The sequence below is a fragment of the Astyanax mexicanus genome, chromosome 7 (assembly GCF_023375975.1).
Source record: "Astyanax mexicanus isolate ESR-SI-001 chromosome 7, AstMex3_surface, whole genome shotgun sequence".
NCBI classification, from domain to species: domain Eukaryota; kingdom Metazoa; phylum Chordata; class Actinopteri; order Characiformes; family Acestrorhamphidae; genus Astyanax; species Astyanax mexicanus.
In genome coordinates, this window is record NC_064414.1 from 25,570,440 (window position 1) to 25,585,612 (window position 15,173).

General features: G+C 35.7%; 1 protein-coding gene across 1 annotated transcript; it reads left to right on the plus strand.

The window, feature by feature from the left end:
- Positions 1-704: 704 nt before the first annotated feature.
- Positions 705-5,520, plus strand: eif4eb (eukaryotic translation initiation factor 4eb). Its single transcript, XM_007237991.4, has 7 exons — positions 705-834; positions 2,422-2,525; positions 2,730-2,825; positions 3,145-3,208; positions 4,062-4,175; positions 4,259-4,398; positions 4,522-5,520. The coding sequence occupies exons 1-7, from the start codon at positions 784-786 to the stop codon at positions 4,634-4,636; spliced, it is 684 nt and encodes a 227-aa protein (XP_007238053.1). The 5' UTR covers positions 705-783; the 3' UTR covers positions 4,637-5,520.
- Positions 5,521-15,173: the final 9,653 nt, after the last annotated feature.

The following is a 15,173-nucleotide window of genomic DNA, read 5'->3' on the forward strand; positions in this document are numbered from 1 at the left end:
ATCAAAAAGAATTAGCAAGGCTATTTTTAAAATGTTCAGAGCAGAAGAAAAACAGTGTCTCAAAAAGAATTACTCCAGTAAAGCAGCTATAGATAATCATTTTTTTTTTTACCTAAGTAAATAATTTTTTGTAAATGACACCTCTGTGCTTTATTAAGCAGCTGATTATTTTTTTTAGACAATATGCAAACTGGGAAATATTATTTATATGCTGAGCGTGGGCTGGTGTGTTTTGGGACAAGAAAATATGGGAAATGAAGGGGGGGGGGGTTAGTTTTGTCTTGTTTTAGGTAAAGTTTTGTTTCAGTTCTCATTTTGGTGGATTTTGAAACCAGTTTTGGCTGGAAACTAATCGGGCAACACATCAATCTGGCAACCCTAGAGGTGGCACATTCAACAACCCGAAAAAGCTCATAAAAATCAATTAATACACTTTTTAGATTATATATAACACTTTTACTAGGGAAAAATGTTACTGGTGTGTTTTAATGTACAAAATGTTGCTTTATCTAACTCGTTAGTTAGTTATAGCTATTATCCCTAAATCCATCACTCACAGTAAGTTAGTTAAACTATTCTAGTTAGCTAATTCACGTCTATTTAAGCACACATCCATTTTAAATATTTAATAGTTTCATTAACTGCCTATAACAGAAGTTATGTGTAGTTAGGTGTTTGTGTGCTGAAGCGTTGTGTCAGTATTTTGAGCACAGTGCGCTCAGTGTGTGAGAGGATGTTGGCCATACATGTCTTGAGCGGGTCCGGTGAGTCGCTCTGCTCCATATGAGGCCTGTGTGTGAACCAGCAGCATGTAAAATGGCGACTGCGGAGCCGGTGAGTGGAGCCGTTACTATTAGCGCTGTTCTTGTTTTAACTGCTGCTGGATGGGCGCAGCTCCGTCTCACAGCAGTGAGGTGTGTGTAGGAGGGTTTAGATCGGGGTGCCGCGATATTGTCACCTACAATAATACTTTAATAAGGTTAATCAGACTGTTTGAATGAGAAGCTGCGAGTCCCCGGCGGTAACTGAACTGCTGGATCTGTTAGCGAGCTTTCTGTCTGACAACTGAGTTACTTTTGAGACTGACTCGGTGTCTGTGTGATTGTTTATGTGGAGTAGCCACATAACCTAATTAAGTTTATCTAACCTAGATAACTACTAGCTAATATACTCTGGATCTATGTTTGTTAGTATACTCCAGGACACCTGAGATAGCCGGTGTTCTGTCGAGTTATGCTACACATCGATACGTGCTTCCTGAAGGCACTGCGCATGCGCTGACATACACCTTTTTATTTATTTCTCGTTTTTTTTATATAGTTAATCAATTTTCTGTGCATTAAACAACCTGGACTCACTGTCATTGCACAAAAGTGTAAATGGAATCAAAAATAATAATAAGTATAAAAAATATTATTTAAAAAAATTACAAAAGCAGTTTGTAATGAGCTCTCATTTCCATAACTTTACCATGATAATGGTAACGCTGTGTCCAAATCAAATGGTTAAATATCAAAATATACTAGCTGCATCTTCTGGGACTTTTACTGGTAACATGCTCTAATATGGTGCTTCTTTTGCGTTTTTACAGTTAAACATACACTAGGGTAGCACGGTTTGACAGGGTAGCTGAACTTGACAGAACCCCCACTAGCTTTATGTGTAGCTAACCTAACTTACATAGTTTATAGTTAGTATGTCTTGCTGTAATATTGTATACTCATTTAGCTAACTACACAACATTACATCTAGCTAACTACACAACATCAAGCGATGTCAGCAGTGTGCTTGCCAGCAGTGAAGAAATATGATAATCTAGTGTTAGTGATCCCTTCCCAGTGTTTATTAAGGCATTATTTACCTTTAACGTTAGCTAGCTAGTTAATAAGTAACCTAGCTATTAGCTAGCACACTAAATTAACTTAAATAAATAAATAAAGGAAGACACTGGTCACTGTTCAGTCATAAAAATAACCTGACAGCTCCGGCTAGGTGACTAGCATAAACTTCAGTAATCGCAACCGCCACGACATCTGTAAGTAGCTAGCTTAGGTAGCTCTCTAATTAACTTAATGCATTGGTTTCTCAGTAAACTTTCAACGTTTGTAACTTGCTAACCTAACTAGCTAAACTAGCCCCAAGCAAGACAACCATTTAAACAATTTGTTCTAAGTTAGCTAATATATAAAACTCAAAACAGGACAAAGTTATCATGTACTAACTCTGTTTTCGTTCCAGCTGTTTACTTTGTAGCTAGTTAACTGTTACTGCACTGTACAGCAAGGTGAGTTAAGTTTGTGTTTACATTAAACACAAATGTGGCCCTAGGTATTATTTTGACAATCTTTTATGACCACTATGTTTGATGTTCCCTGCAAGATTAATCTATCCATTCATATTGCTGATATTTCTGTTTTCAAGGAAGTCATCTCGAATCTAACTAAGAGTGAAGAGGAGAACTCTGAGGAGACAGGCCAGGAGATTGTCAGCCCTGATTGCTATATCAAACATCCACTACAGAACAGGTGAACCATACGGAGCACACCATCCCCTGTAGCCCTTTAGATTTTGCACACTGTTTAAATTTTATCTTGCTGTTTGCTGTCTGAAATGTTGAACCTGGTTTCTCTCTCTCTCTCTCTCATTCTCATGACAGTTTGTATTGAACAGTTTATTGACCATAATGGCCACTGGAAATTACGCCTTTCTTATCTGCTTGTTTTCAACAGATGGTCTTTATGGTTCTTCAAAAACGACAAGAGCAAAACATGGCAAGCAAACCTGCGGCTGATTTCTAAGTTTGACACAGTAGAGGATTTTTGGGCGTAAGATGTTCTTTGTTATATTTTAGTAATGTAACTAAATGTTTTTATCAGTTGTGTTTTTTTATTTATTTTTTGTTAGTTTTATTGAGTTTCTGTGCATTCTGGGAATTACATAAGACATAAAAAATATATATTATTATAATTAGCAGTAGTCATACCACTACTACTAGTAAAAGTAGTTGTTGTAACCATAAGAAAAATTGTCAACATTTTATGTCAGATCATGAAAAGATTCTTTTTACACGGTTATACTTTACTTTAACTGTATTCTGAACATTTTTAACAACAGTTTCTGATTATTAAATCTTCTTTCCCTTAGGCTTTATAATCACATTCAGCTCTCCAGTAATTTGATGTCTGGTTGTGACTACTCACTGTTTAAGGTAAGCTTAAGGTTTTTGTGTTGTTTCTTGAGTCTGAATTTCTTCCCAAATCTAATGTTTTTAGGGCTGTTTACACTATCCTTTTAATGTGACTATATACTATTCAGTTGTCTAAACAGATGCAAATAAGCAAAAGCTGTCTTGAGGTATATCGCTGCATATCGAATGTGTATCAGATCCCAGTACCACATACTGAAAATGTCTGATGTCAGTGTTGTTAGTTTTATTTTGCCGTTCACGCTGGCACACAAATGAAAGTTGAATTGAAATGAGACATATATGTTCATATAGCAAAGGAAAGTGGCAAATCTTTTTGTCACATATTACACAAATGTGTAATTTGTGTGGCTGTATGAACAGCAAAACCTTATATTTTTTACATTTTTACTTATATTTGAGTCACTTTAAAAAAAGCTATTGATATCCAATATACATTATACATATCTAGTTTGTGACAATGCGACTCTGTCTAAACTACCAGTCCGTAATTCATGCGACTTTAGGCTGTGAGGAGAAGGCATAGTGGATGGCCAAACTGAGTCACAGGAGGAAATTAAAATGACATCAAAGTGACATTTTAAAAAAAAATAAGAATACAAACCAAAACTGTATGTGATGCATTTCTGTTTTGTGCAAACTGTTCAGACAAATATCAGATGAGTAACATTTTAATAATATGTTAATGGTCTTTGCCCACTTTTTTTAATAATATGTTAATTGGACTTTGCCCACTTTTGTCTGCTGGAAATAAGAACAGATGTGTGTTTTTCTTTTTATATAACTGTTTGCAGTCTGAGCTTTGATGCAGTGATGGTCAAAATGACTCTACCTTTTCACCTCCCATGTAATGCAGGATGGTATTGAGCCAATGTGGGAGGATGAAAGGAATAAGAAAGGAGGCCGCTGGCTAATCACACTCAACAAGCAGCAGAGGAAACTTGACCTGGACCGTTTTTGGCTGGAGACTGTGAGTGTCCTTGTGGAACTGCGTTTGCAGGAAAACATTTGCAGCATTTGTGTCACTGTAATGTTTTCACCTTGTGCTTGCAGCTGCTTTGCCTCATAGGAGAGGCCTTCGATGACTACAGCGATGATGTGTGTGGTGCTGTAGTCAATGTCCGAACAAAAGGAGACAAAATTGCTGTCTGGACAACTGACTATGAGAACAGAGATGGTATAACGCACATAGGGTGAGAAATGCACACATGGATACAATACGTAGATACGACATATTATTAAAGTGTAAAAGGTTGTGAAAAAAACAAATATGCATAGTGAAGTAATAATGTGGGAATGTGTCTTTCTTTCCACAGGAGGGTGTATAAGGAGCGATTAGGCATCCCTATGAAAATGACCATTGGCTATCAGTCTCACGCAGACACAGCCACTAAGAGTGGCTCAACTACCAAGAACAAGTTTGTGGTCTGATATTCTGAACCTGATTGTTCTCTCTCTCTCTCTTTCTTTTTCTCTCTCTTACACACTCTCCCACTCTCTGATGCTCATTGACTCTGTTCTTGGGTTTGTGTATTAAATCCAACCCTAAACCAAAGCTACACATTAACAGAGTTGATCTAAAATTATAATGAACAACTAAGACTTGTTCAAATCCCAATAGGGGATCCATTCACACCTCAACCCACACAAACCTATAAGGAATTCAGCTCTCATAGGAACCACCAGCATTTAAACACTACACATTCACCCAAGTCCAAGGACAAAGGTTCATAATGATACAGATTCAAAGTGTAACAAAAGTTTGAACATAATTCCAGTCTTGTGAAAAAGACTGAAACTAGGTCACAACCTATGTTAATTAGGTAATGGAGATTGTAAGATATTTGATCTGTTCTTTTTAAAAACAAAAAACAAGTCTGTGTCGAATAATTTAACCGCTGAGGGAAAAAAACGCCTGTGTGCTCTTATCCAGCAGCCTCGCTGCAGTAGTGCCTAATGAACATAAACCTTTTAATTTATTCAGATTTATCCTAACATTTCATTTAGGTGGTTTAAGACCACTGAATGCATGTAATCAAACAAATCTTCATAAGGCTGCCTTATTTTTTTCAGCATTAATGTTATTAAATTTGGGGTTTTGCAATTCAATATGTGTTTTTTATATATATTATATATATTTTTTGTGTTTTTTGATGAAACTGAGGTTTACATTCCGTGTCCGAATGTTAAAATATAGGACTTTAATGATGCTGTAATAGATAACATGTTCTTGTCTGAATGTAATTGGCTTCAATTTGATTCAACTTAGGCACAGTATTATTACTAGGTCCTTAAATAAAACAGTTTTATGAGAATTGGATTTATTTCTCAAAAATGTTTTTAAATGGGTAACTCTTTCTGTGCAGCATGAAAATGGACACGAGATCTGCAAACTACATATATATATATATATATATTTTTGGTGTTGGTGTTGACTTTTGTTGTAGAAAAACAGTTAACTGCAGGTAATTTGTAGAGCTTAATATTAAGAATTTCCCAATATCGTAATGATTGAAAAGTAAGTAATATCCAATTAGTATTCATAATACAATTTGTAACTCATTTAAATAAATTATATAAATATTTTTAGATTATATGTTTATATAATATGTAAATTATGATTTTTTAAATAATTTAATAAGGTATTGCAAATGATCAATTTTTGAACAGGTGAAGCGCACAATTACTATTAATTATATAATTTTTGTATCATTGTTATCAGATTCCATTCGTAGGTTATTATGTTGCTAATATTAGCTAAAATGTCTTAAAAAAGTTATTTGCATTACTTGCATTAGACTGGTTGCTGAAAAGTATTAAAAAGGGGCTGTAGCTAATCAGTGAAATATATAGGTTTTCATTTCTGTGCCTGTCTATAGAACGCTACTTGGGGTGGTAAATTACCCAGCTATGATTAACAGCCTTACTAAAGCTCAGATTACCAGTTCCTGTTACCTGTTAAATCTGAAAATACATCATGATCATGTTATGAGTTACAACAGTGTTTTTGGTATATAAAACCAGTCATAATTAAATTGTTATAATTATTTGTATTGAATCACTTTTATTATATTAGTTTTTTTTTCGTGTGACCTATTAAATGTCTCTTAAAAAGGAATAGATGTCGAATTGAGGAATTGAAAAAGCTTGTTTACAACAAGTGCAATTTTTCGAGATTAAAAAAGAAAAGTGTGAGATTTTTAATATAGTTAAACCTTTGCTCATTTTTTAATTATTTTTTTAAACAAGGTTTGAAGCACTTTCTCTTACACTCCTTTTCTGCTCCACTTTTGCTTTTGTCTTTTTAATTATCCCCTTCAATTGAGTGGTCAAATCAGCTAGATGTGACTGGTCATGATCATTACGTCCACAGTAAACAGTGCAATAGTTAGTAATGTACTATTAGTTAGAGATATACTTGCAACTACATGTTAATTACATTTTTGCATAAGCATTATTCCTCACGTGTCCTGCATCTGTTTTGTGCATCAGTTGTGTTTACCAAAATTAGTGTAAGTGCGAACAGAAAAAAACACAAGGTACAGTGCAGGCACTCTGCAGGTCTGAAAGTTTTGAAGAGAGGCTTACTCTGTCTGTATGATGTGTCCTTGCTGCTGTTGCAAGCAGAAGCTTTTAGTGGAAACCTCCAATAAAACCTGTAGCACATGACAAGTAGGAGTACAGTTAAACACAGCACAAAGAGTAAGAGTAAGTAAAAAATGTGTGTTTGGTAGATTATCTTTGTTGTATCAATGCTTTTTGGCATTAAATATTTTACTACTGGAAATGCAAAATGTTCTCTGCTGTTACCAAACAGCTTTTCCTATTTTGCTGTTGCTTTTGACATTTGACACATGGGCCCTGCTACAGTGGTCAGTAGGTGTCTGCTCCAAAAATCTGCATGCCACATTTGACTGATCCGGATAGGACCTGCGCGTTAGGGCAACTTGAAGCCGGTGTTCCACAAAACCAAGTTGTGACATTAAAAGGAAAATTGACAGGCTTTCCGACAGTATAAAATTAATTGCCAAAAAGCAATGTTACAACAAACAAATAATCTACCAAACACACATTTCTTTAGTTTTTGTACTGTTTTACATTCACAAAGTTTGTCTGCAAAAGCATGCTCATAAAGCAAGTAAAACTGCACAACTTCGAAAAATGAGATGTCCCATCATCTCGCACCCACTAACTGGCCTTACTCAAACTCCCATAATTCATGTAATCTTTTAATGTGTTGGTTTATATGGAATTGACATACCATGAAGTTCAAACAATGTTGTCTTTCCATTTTAAAAAAATCTGCCAAAACAGGACAAAACCAAAACAGAAGTGTAAAATTGGACTGTATTAGCATTGGTGTAATTTATTTATGTCCAATGGGTAAAACACAACTTTCACTTCAAAAGAATATGAATTTTTTATATATGGTCTTATTTTACTGAAACCTTTTTACCCCAGAATGTGCATCATTGACACTGGCAAGAAGTGCTTCACTGTCCTGTAGTTCAAAGGTGTCACACATATTTAAATTCATTGCTCATTTACTGTCTTAGAAGTTGAAGCATCAACATAAGCTTTTTACTCACGTAAAAGTGTGTAAGTACGACCTTCAAAACTAGTTAAAGCATAAAAATAAACGTAGGTATGTAAGGGGGAAAAATTGCCATCAACAACAAAAGCTTCACAGGGGGACTATAGTGCACTGCCCCTCCTCCTCAAAATAAAGTTTCCTAAAAGCTTTAATTACTATAAAATTATGTTATAAGGTTAATGTTAAAAAATGTGGAATTCACTTGTCTCCTGGTTTTAGCTGCATATATACTCATCAAAAATGAATGTATTTTTGTACAGGGCTGATATATTAAAGATAAACCTTATTTGGGACATTTTGCTTAAGTTTTCTTGAGTCTCTGCGCGGATCATCTTTATATGTTCTTGCTGGAGTGGGGCGTGATGTGCAGGTGAGATGGATAAATCATGTATAAACCAATAGTGGGTTGGAATGGTGTATGTTTATACTTCTCATCGAACCACAATAAATTTTACTCTATTTTCAGTTGGAGAGATGGATACACTTTTTTTTAAATTGAGAAGCCAGAATACAAACAAGCAGAAATGAAATAGCAGTAACAAGGTTATTTTAAAGGGTAACTAAACCCCCTGATTTTGATAAGAAAATATGATAAGAAATGGGAGGAGTAGTTAGGAATTGGCACTGGGCGATGTATGGGTTTAGGGGTGGGGCAGACAGAAAAGCTGATGGGGCTTGGTATTGGTGAGACACAGATGGTTGGACGTCACCGGTTTATAGAAATTTTAAGCAGGACTGGTAAGTTTCATTACTTCAAAGAAACACATATCAGCTATTAATGAAAAAAAAATATGGTAAATAAAAATAATTACTCCAGTAAAGCCTGGGCAAAAACTCACACTGGGTGAGGATCTGTATCTTTTTAGAGCTACACTGGTTCTTTTGTCCTTTGTAGTTTGTGTTCTAATGCAACATAAGCATAAATAATGTTTGTTTACTATGTTAAACACTTTTGTTTCAATGAGGTGAAAAGTGCAAAAAGTTAAATTTGGCTTATTAGAACTAGTTATATGATTATGACAGGTGATTCCTATTATACCATTCCTTTAACATGGTATCCTGCAAGACTGTGTTTTCCTTAATGTAATTGTTTGATAGGTAATTGAAATGAATAATCATACTGCTATCCCAAAAATTTGATTATATATAATTATTAAACCTGGTAAATGAGGTCTAAAAGCTTGGTCATCCACGGCCAGCAGAGTATATATTGATTGTAAAGTGGACTTCCTTTATTTCAGGAATCTTGCTCTATAAAAACTCAATTTGCATGTAATTTATTACTTTCACAACTTTTAATATGGCTCAATGAAGATTGAGCATCTTGAACAAATTCTTAGTGATTAATCTCAATATTTTAAGCCAGTTAAAAATATATTAGATATTATAACATGATAAATTGAAGAATCTTCTGTTGATCCAGTTAATCGTAAGACCACAGCATATCTCTTTCTGCAGATATCCAGCAGATATTTTGTTTGGTGCCGCAGGATATTGTTGAAAACTGTTTCTCTGTTTGACACTGCAGTGGCTTTGTGTAGCATTGCGTAACGACGAGGTGTTCACGGGTGCTGTGAGTACATCTTGGAAATGGTTTATTACTATGCATATGGCGCCCTCAGCGACAGCATAAAAACATATTACTTATGCGCGCTCATATTGTTCCAGCAGAGTGTCGCGTCACCTGCAGTTGTGTTTGATTTGGGTCAGCAGAGCTTAATAACTCAGCACGTCATCTGCTCAGATTCGCTTTGATTTGATTTAGCTCGCCCCGAAATCTGTCATGTTGCAAATCTGATGCATATTAATGAGCATGGGAGTCATTTAGCCCATGGCCTTGACATGCTGGACCATCTGCGTCCACACAGCCTGGTCCTACGGGCTGGTGAGAAGTGTGATAGTTATGAGAGAGATAACAGTGGATTACAACATCAGGAATACACAAATACTGAATTATTGATAACTGAGAGAAAAAAACGTGCTAAAATAGGGGCCTTTAAGTGATGCCATAACAGAACCATATTTGTTAAAGAGATGACAGTGTGAAGAACTATGTTATAAACATTTTCATTAGTTTTCAAACATTTAAACAATTTATTTTAGAATTCCCACTGAAGCTGCTGTTTCAGAATTTTTTACATCACCATGAACTCACAATTACAACTCTTTGCAGATGCCTTTTATTCAGGAAGTTTCATTAATCATGATTTAAATTATGGTTTACAAATTTAATATCACTACTTCCCTGTATTTTGTGAGTGAGACAAAAATATTTATGTAATGGATTTTTTTCCCCTAATCATCTGAATCAAAACCCCTCAGATTCTAGTGCTGCTTCCAAAAGCACTGCAGCAACTCAGCTATAAACTATTTATATACGTCTCTCTCTCTCTCTGATAAAGCTTGACAGGTTTCTGACATGATGGGAGTGTCCTTAGTGATTTCCTGTGTGTCTTTTGGTCAGTTTCACATTAAACATCTGGGTAGGCGATATGGTAAAAATATTAAATATTATCACAGTAATTTCAGGGTATTTTTGAGATAAAAAATATTCTTGGCGATATAACAAACCATTGCTTTTTTTTTTTTTTTTTTTTTTTCAAAAAATAATTTTCAAAATATATTACTGCAACAAAATAAATATTAAGGTTTTATTCAGTATAAATACAAGGGTTTTATACATTCATTAGAAACAAAAAAAAAATCATAAAATGTTTGCCTATTTCGTAAACAGTAACTTACCAAGACCCTGGTTTTGTATAAAATTATAAAAACAATGGAAAAAATGGAGACAAATATAAAGAAAAGAATATTAAGGGCATGCATATAAACTGCAAACAAACAATTAAATGTAAATATCATTAATAAAAAAATACCAAATAGATTCTTTTTAAGAATATCGCAATATCAAAATAAATTATTTTTATGGTGTCAGAATATTTAGCAATTTTATTCTGTACAGTGCGATATGGCACAGCCCTAGGCAGAAAGAGGTGTGTGTGTGAGAGCGAGAGAGAGAGAGAGAGAGAGAATGGGAGGGATAGTGTTTTTAATCATAAATAAACTTCAATTCTGACGCTAACAGTAGTGATGCTTATATTGCTAAATTAAACTGCTAAATGACAAGTTAAAATTTCCAGTTTAATAATGTGTTAACTTTGACAATACTATAAAAAAAATACCACAATATTTATTGATACGCAGACATTAAAAATGTCCCATTGCCCATCATTACTTTGTAGCACCTTGTATTTTTAAGAAAGAAGAGAAATTATTTTAGAAAATTGTGAAACATCTTGCAAATGACACATTGCAGTAACGTAGGAGTGGATAGCATGAATAAACAGCTCACATTAGAATAAACAATGGATAACCATCTGCTTAGCCCCAGTAACATCATCAGATTTATAGGCATGGTGTCGTCATGGAGGCTGTTTTCCATGATCCCATTCTGTTTATACTACAACTGAATCACTTAAACTACGTTGCGATCAACGGTGATTCTTGACCACAGTTGACACAGGTGTAAATGGAATGGTTTTATAGGTCTGTTTTAATGTATACAGCAGGGCTCTGTTAGTGACACACTTTAGCATTTATACATCTTTGTATTTGAATGTGAAACTGGGCACCATTTTCCCACCAGCTTCCACTTGTCAAAAGTGCCCTCTGGATAAAAGATACACAGCTGAGACCCTAGAAGCTGCAGCACAGCCTTCCTCTCTGCCGCTAAACACACATAGTAGACTGCACTCTGAGTGTAATGTTGGTCAGCACAGGCGTCTGTTAGCTGATGATCAGGGCTGTGTCACTGTGCTTTTCTCAGAGTGCACTGGCTACCTGGTGGTGCTGCATCAGTGGCAGCTCGAAAAAGAGTGGTGGCTGACAGGTTTTAAAACTTTTACAGTAGGTTACTTTAAGCAAAATGTAAACAATGGATGTGATGTTAGCGGTTAGCATGGAGAATAATGTAGCTAGCTACCTATCGAGCCATCCGCTACTTTCAGGGTGATTTTACACCAGCGGTACTTACCATATTTACACGATGTACCCTTAGTGCGGTTAGAATGAACAGGTGTTAAAACCGTAATCAAAACAACGGACCAAGACCATTGAGAGAAGGTGATCTTGGTCTGGTCCCAAACAAACTCTGGAGCGTTATGCTTGTGCTGAGAATGTGATCCAGTCTCAGTCTAACCCATCATATATACTCTTTTTATTTAAACTAAACTGCTGATAAGGTGCAGTTCAATCTGATATATTAACCTGATAATGCTAATTACCACAGCTGTAAACAAATGCTGTCTCTGTTCCATGGTGTTTACATGCTCGGTCTGTGCTGCATTCACTACTCTCACGACTCCCTAGACAATTGTGCTGCACATGCTTTTAAAAACTCTGTTTGAAAGTGCAGAGTTCAGCGTTCAGTGTTATATACATATATATGTGCTGGAACACATAATCATCTCCCTATATTTACTTTCTTTCTACCAAGCCAGACAGCTCTGACCAATCAGAGGAGACAATGGCTCACGTGGTTTATTGGTCCGTAGTTTGGTGCGTTTAGGTTTATTCCTGTGTGAAACCAAACCAAACAGAGGGAGAAAACGCTCCAAGTAAACAAACTCATTAACTGATCCGGACCAGAGAAACAATCCACAGGTGTGAAAATGCCCTTATTCCCACTTCATTTTTCTCCATTAATTTCTGTTAAGATGCATAATTTAAAACAGAAAAGGCAGAAAGAGCAGTTCTGAGCCTGAATGAAACCACAAACCCCCATGTCTGTGATTAAAGACTTTCTTTGCCAAGTCATGTTAGAAGGTTGCTTTACCACGTCATAGTTCATTTGCATAAAGTCAGGAAAATCTTGATTTGTCACTATCCACTCTGTCGCCATCCTGCTTGCTACTTATCGCCAAATTGCGCTTATCTAATGTATTCCAATTTTTTTTTGATACTGAAGGATTGCAAGTAGTTTATTCTTAAATGTACTGCTCAAGTACCGAAAGTAACAGCACAAGTATTATGTTATAAAGTTATTACAGAAATCAGTAGATCATATATCAGAATAACATATTGCTGGCTGGCAGCAGAGCTAAATGCAGAATGGGAGCAGGGTAGTCTTTTTATAAGATTCGCATGATTACTTGATTTTGATTTGCCTTTTGATTTGCTCAATGTTGATGAACTTCACTAAACCTAGTGACAGTACAGAGCATCTACTGCTCTGGCAGTGATAATGTGGATTTGAAATGTTTTTTGATTATTTCGATAATTGTAAGAGTAACAATGCAGCATTTAAAATGTATTAAAAGTATTAAAATATGTAGTGAAGTAAAAGTGGAAGTAAAGTACAGTGGTGAAGTAGTTCTACCTTATTACTATACGTCTCTGCCTGCCGGTGTGAATGCAGGGTTATAGATAATATTAATATCTGTGAAATATCATGGTACGTCACTGTCACCATTTACAGTGCAACAAAATCATATTTAGGTAATAATTTTGGAGCAAATGTACTTTTAAAAACCTCAAAAATGAAAACGACATCTGCACTCATGTATCATATATTAAGCTTAGGGTGTTGATAAAACCAATCCGTTTCAGAAATATAAGCCTGGCGCTCAATTCAGGAGCTAGCATGCCCTCGGGAACACATCTCAAGCTTGTCCCATTTTTTACATAGTGCCCCACATGAAGGAATGGATTTATAATGTGATTTAAAAGAGGGCTTCTTTTTTAGTGAAGCAGAGGTAAAAACTCTGCGGAGGAAGGAATCGGAGGAGACAGAATCGGGAAAAACAAGAACACGGTGTCAACACAGGGCACTTCCAAGCCGGAGAAGCTATTAAGATGTTCCTGCCGGGTTCACAGTAAGGGCAATGTACAGCTTTCTGTATTATCCTCACCAAGTTCTGATAATAAAAGACATTACAGGCTTTAGTAAAGCTTCATCTTTTACTGGGGAAAAAAAGATTGTAATTTTAGCTTTCGAATATGTCCTTGTGTGGTTATAACAAGGAAGTTGAACTAGTTTTATTCAGCTCAATGTTTAAAATGAAAAAATTATTATTATTTTTTTGCAAATCATGCACTGACTCATTGTTTTAAAGTTGTGAATTAAATAGTACTTCTGAGCAGAGCCTTTTTTGATTTATCAGTGTCTTTAGTTCATGCATCAATCATTTTGCCGTGTAAAGGATTCAGTAGTTTATAGGGCTTTTGGTGATGCACTATATGGACAAAATTATTGGGACAACTACTCATTGTTAATTTAAAGTGTGATTATTTGAGTTTATGCTGCTTTTGTTGGAGTAACTGTCTCTACTGTCCAGAATATGCTTTCTACAAGATTTTGGAGCATTGCTGTGAGGATTTGAATGGGTTTAGTGACAAGAGCGTTAATCACTTCATGATGTTGGATAATCACTGCACCACCTTATCGCCAACTCCATCAGGAATCTCCCTAAAACATTCATCTTAAGTATCATCAAGTGTTGGATGGATGGAGAATAATTCCAAATAAAACAGTTCCACTGATCAGATAAAACAGAAAAAAACTTTGTCATACTGAATAAGTCCCACTTGTGCCCCAAAACTGCTCTGACCTGTTGAGGCATGGACTCGGCAAGACCTCTAAAGGTATCCTGATTTATATGCCAGCCTAACCCTAGGGGCAAACCTGTAAGTTCTGAGGTGGGGCCTCCGTGGACCATAATAATGAGCTGTGACCTCCTTAATCCTGTCGCTGTTTCACCTGTTGCCCTTCCTTGGAGCACTTTTGAGAGGTGCTTAACCCCTACAAAACCTTTTTTGGAGATACTCTGACCCAGATGTCTAGCCATCATAATAATTTGGTCCTTGTCAAAGTGGCTCAGATCCTTAAGCTTGACCATTTTTCCTTATTTTATCACATCGCCTTCAAGAACTGACTGTTCACTTGATGTTTTATTCAGTAGAAAGTGAATACTGGCTGTGTGATGAAAAAAATAGGCATAATGATAGGGAAAATGAATATAAACTATGTCTTAAAATATAGTTAACTGATTGAGGTACCATATTTCCCCATATCGTAACTGCACAATTTTTATTTCTAATACCCTTCAAAGATATCTTTGATTACAGAAATGTCCTATTGAACATTATGATAAGACCAAAAAAACAAAACCAAAGTTATCATGGTACTCTTACCTCAGGGGACAGCTTTTAAACTCCCATACCTGTGTAAGCAGTTGGCTGATATCTTGTGAATCATTACCACCCACAGTTTACAGCATAGTCGATGGTAATGATGGTGGCTGGCGGCGTCTGGCTAGAATGGTTCATGCAAACAGACATTCAATACAGGAGGCCCCACACACACATCCTGCAGGT

What these genes read in the sequence shown, in the direction of transcription:
- eif4eb (XM_007237991.4), top strand. Translation starts at nt 784, where the DNA reads ATGAGGCCTGTGTGTGAACCAGCAGCATGTAAAATGGCGACTGCGGAG. An exon ending in ACCGTTTTTGGCTGGAGACT is followed by an intron (nt 4,176 to 4,258) that starts GTGAGTGTCCTT and finishes TTGTGCTTGCAG; the next exon opens with CTGCTTTGCCTCATAGGAGA. An exon ending in GATGGTATAACGCACATAGG is followed by an intron (nt 4,399 to 4,521) that starts GTGAGAAATGCA and finishes TTCTTTCCACAG; the next exon opens with GAGGGTGTATAAGGAGCGAT.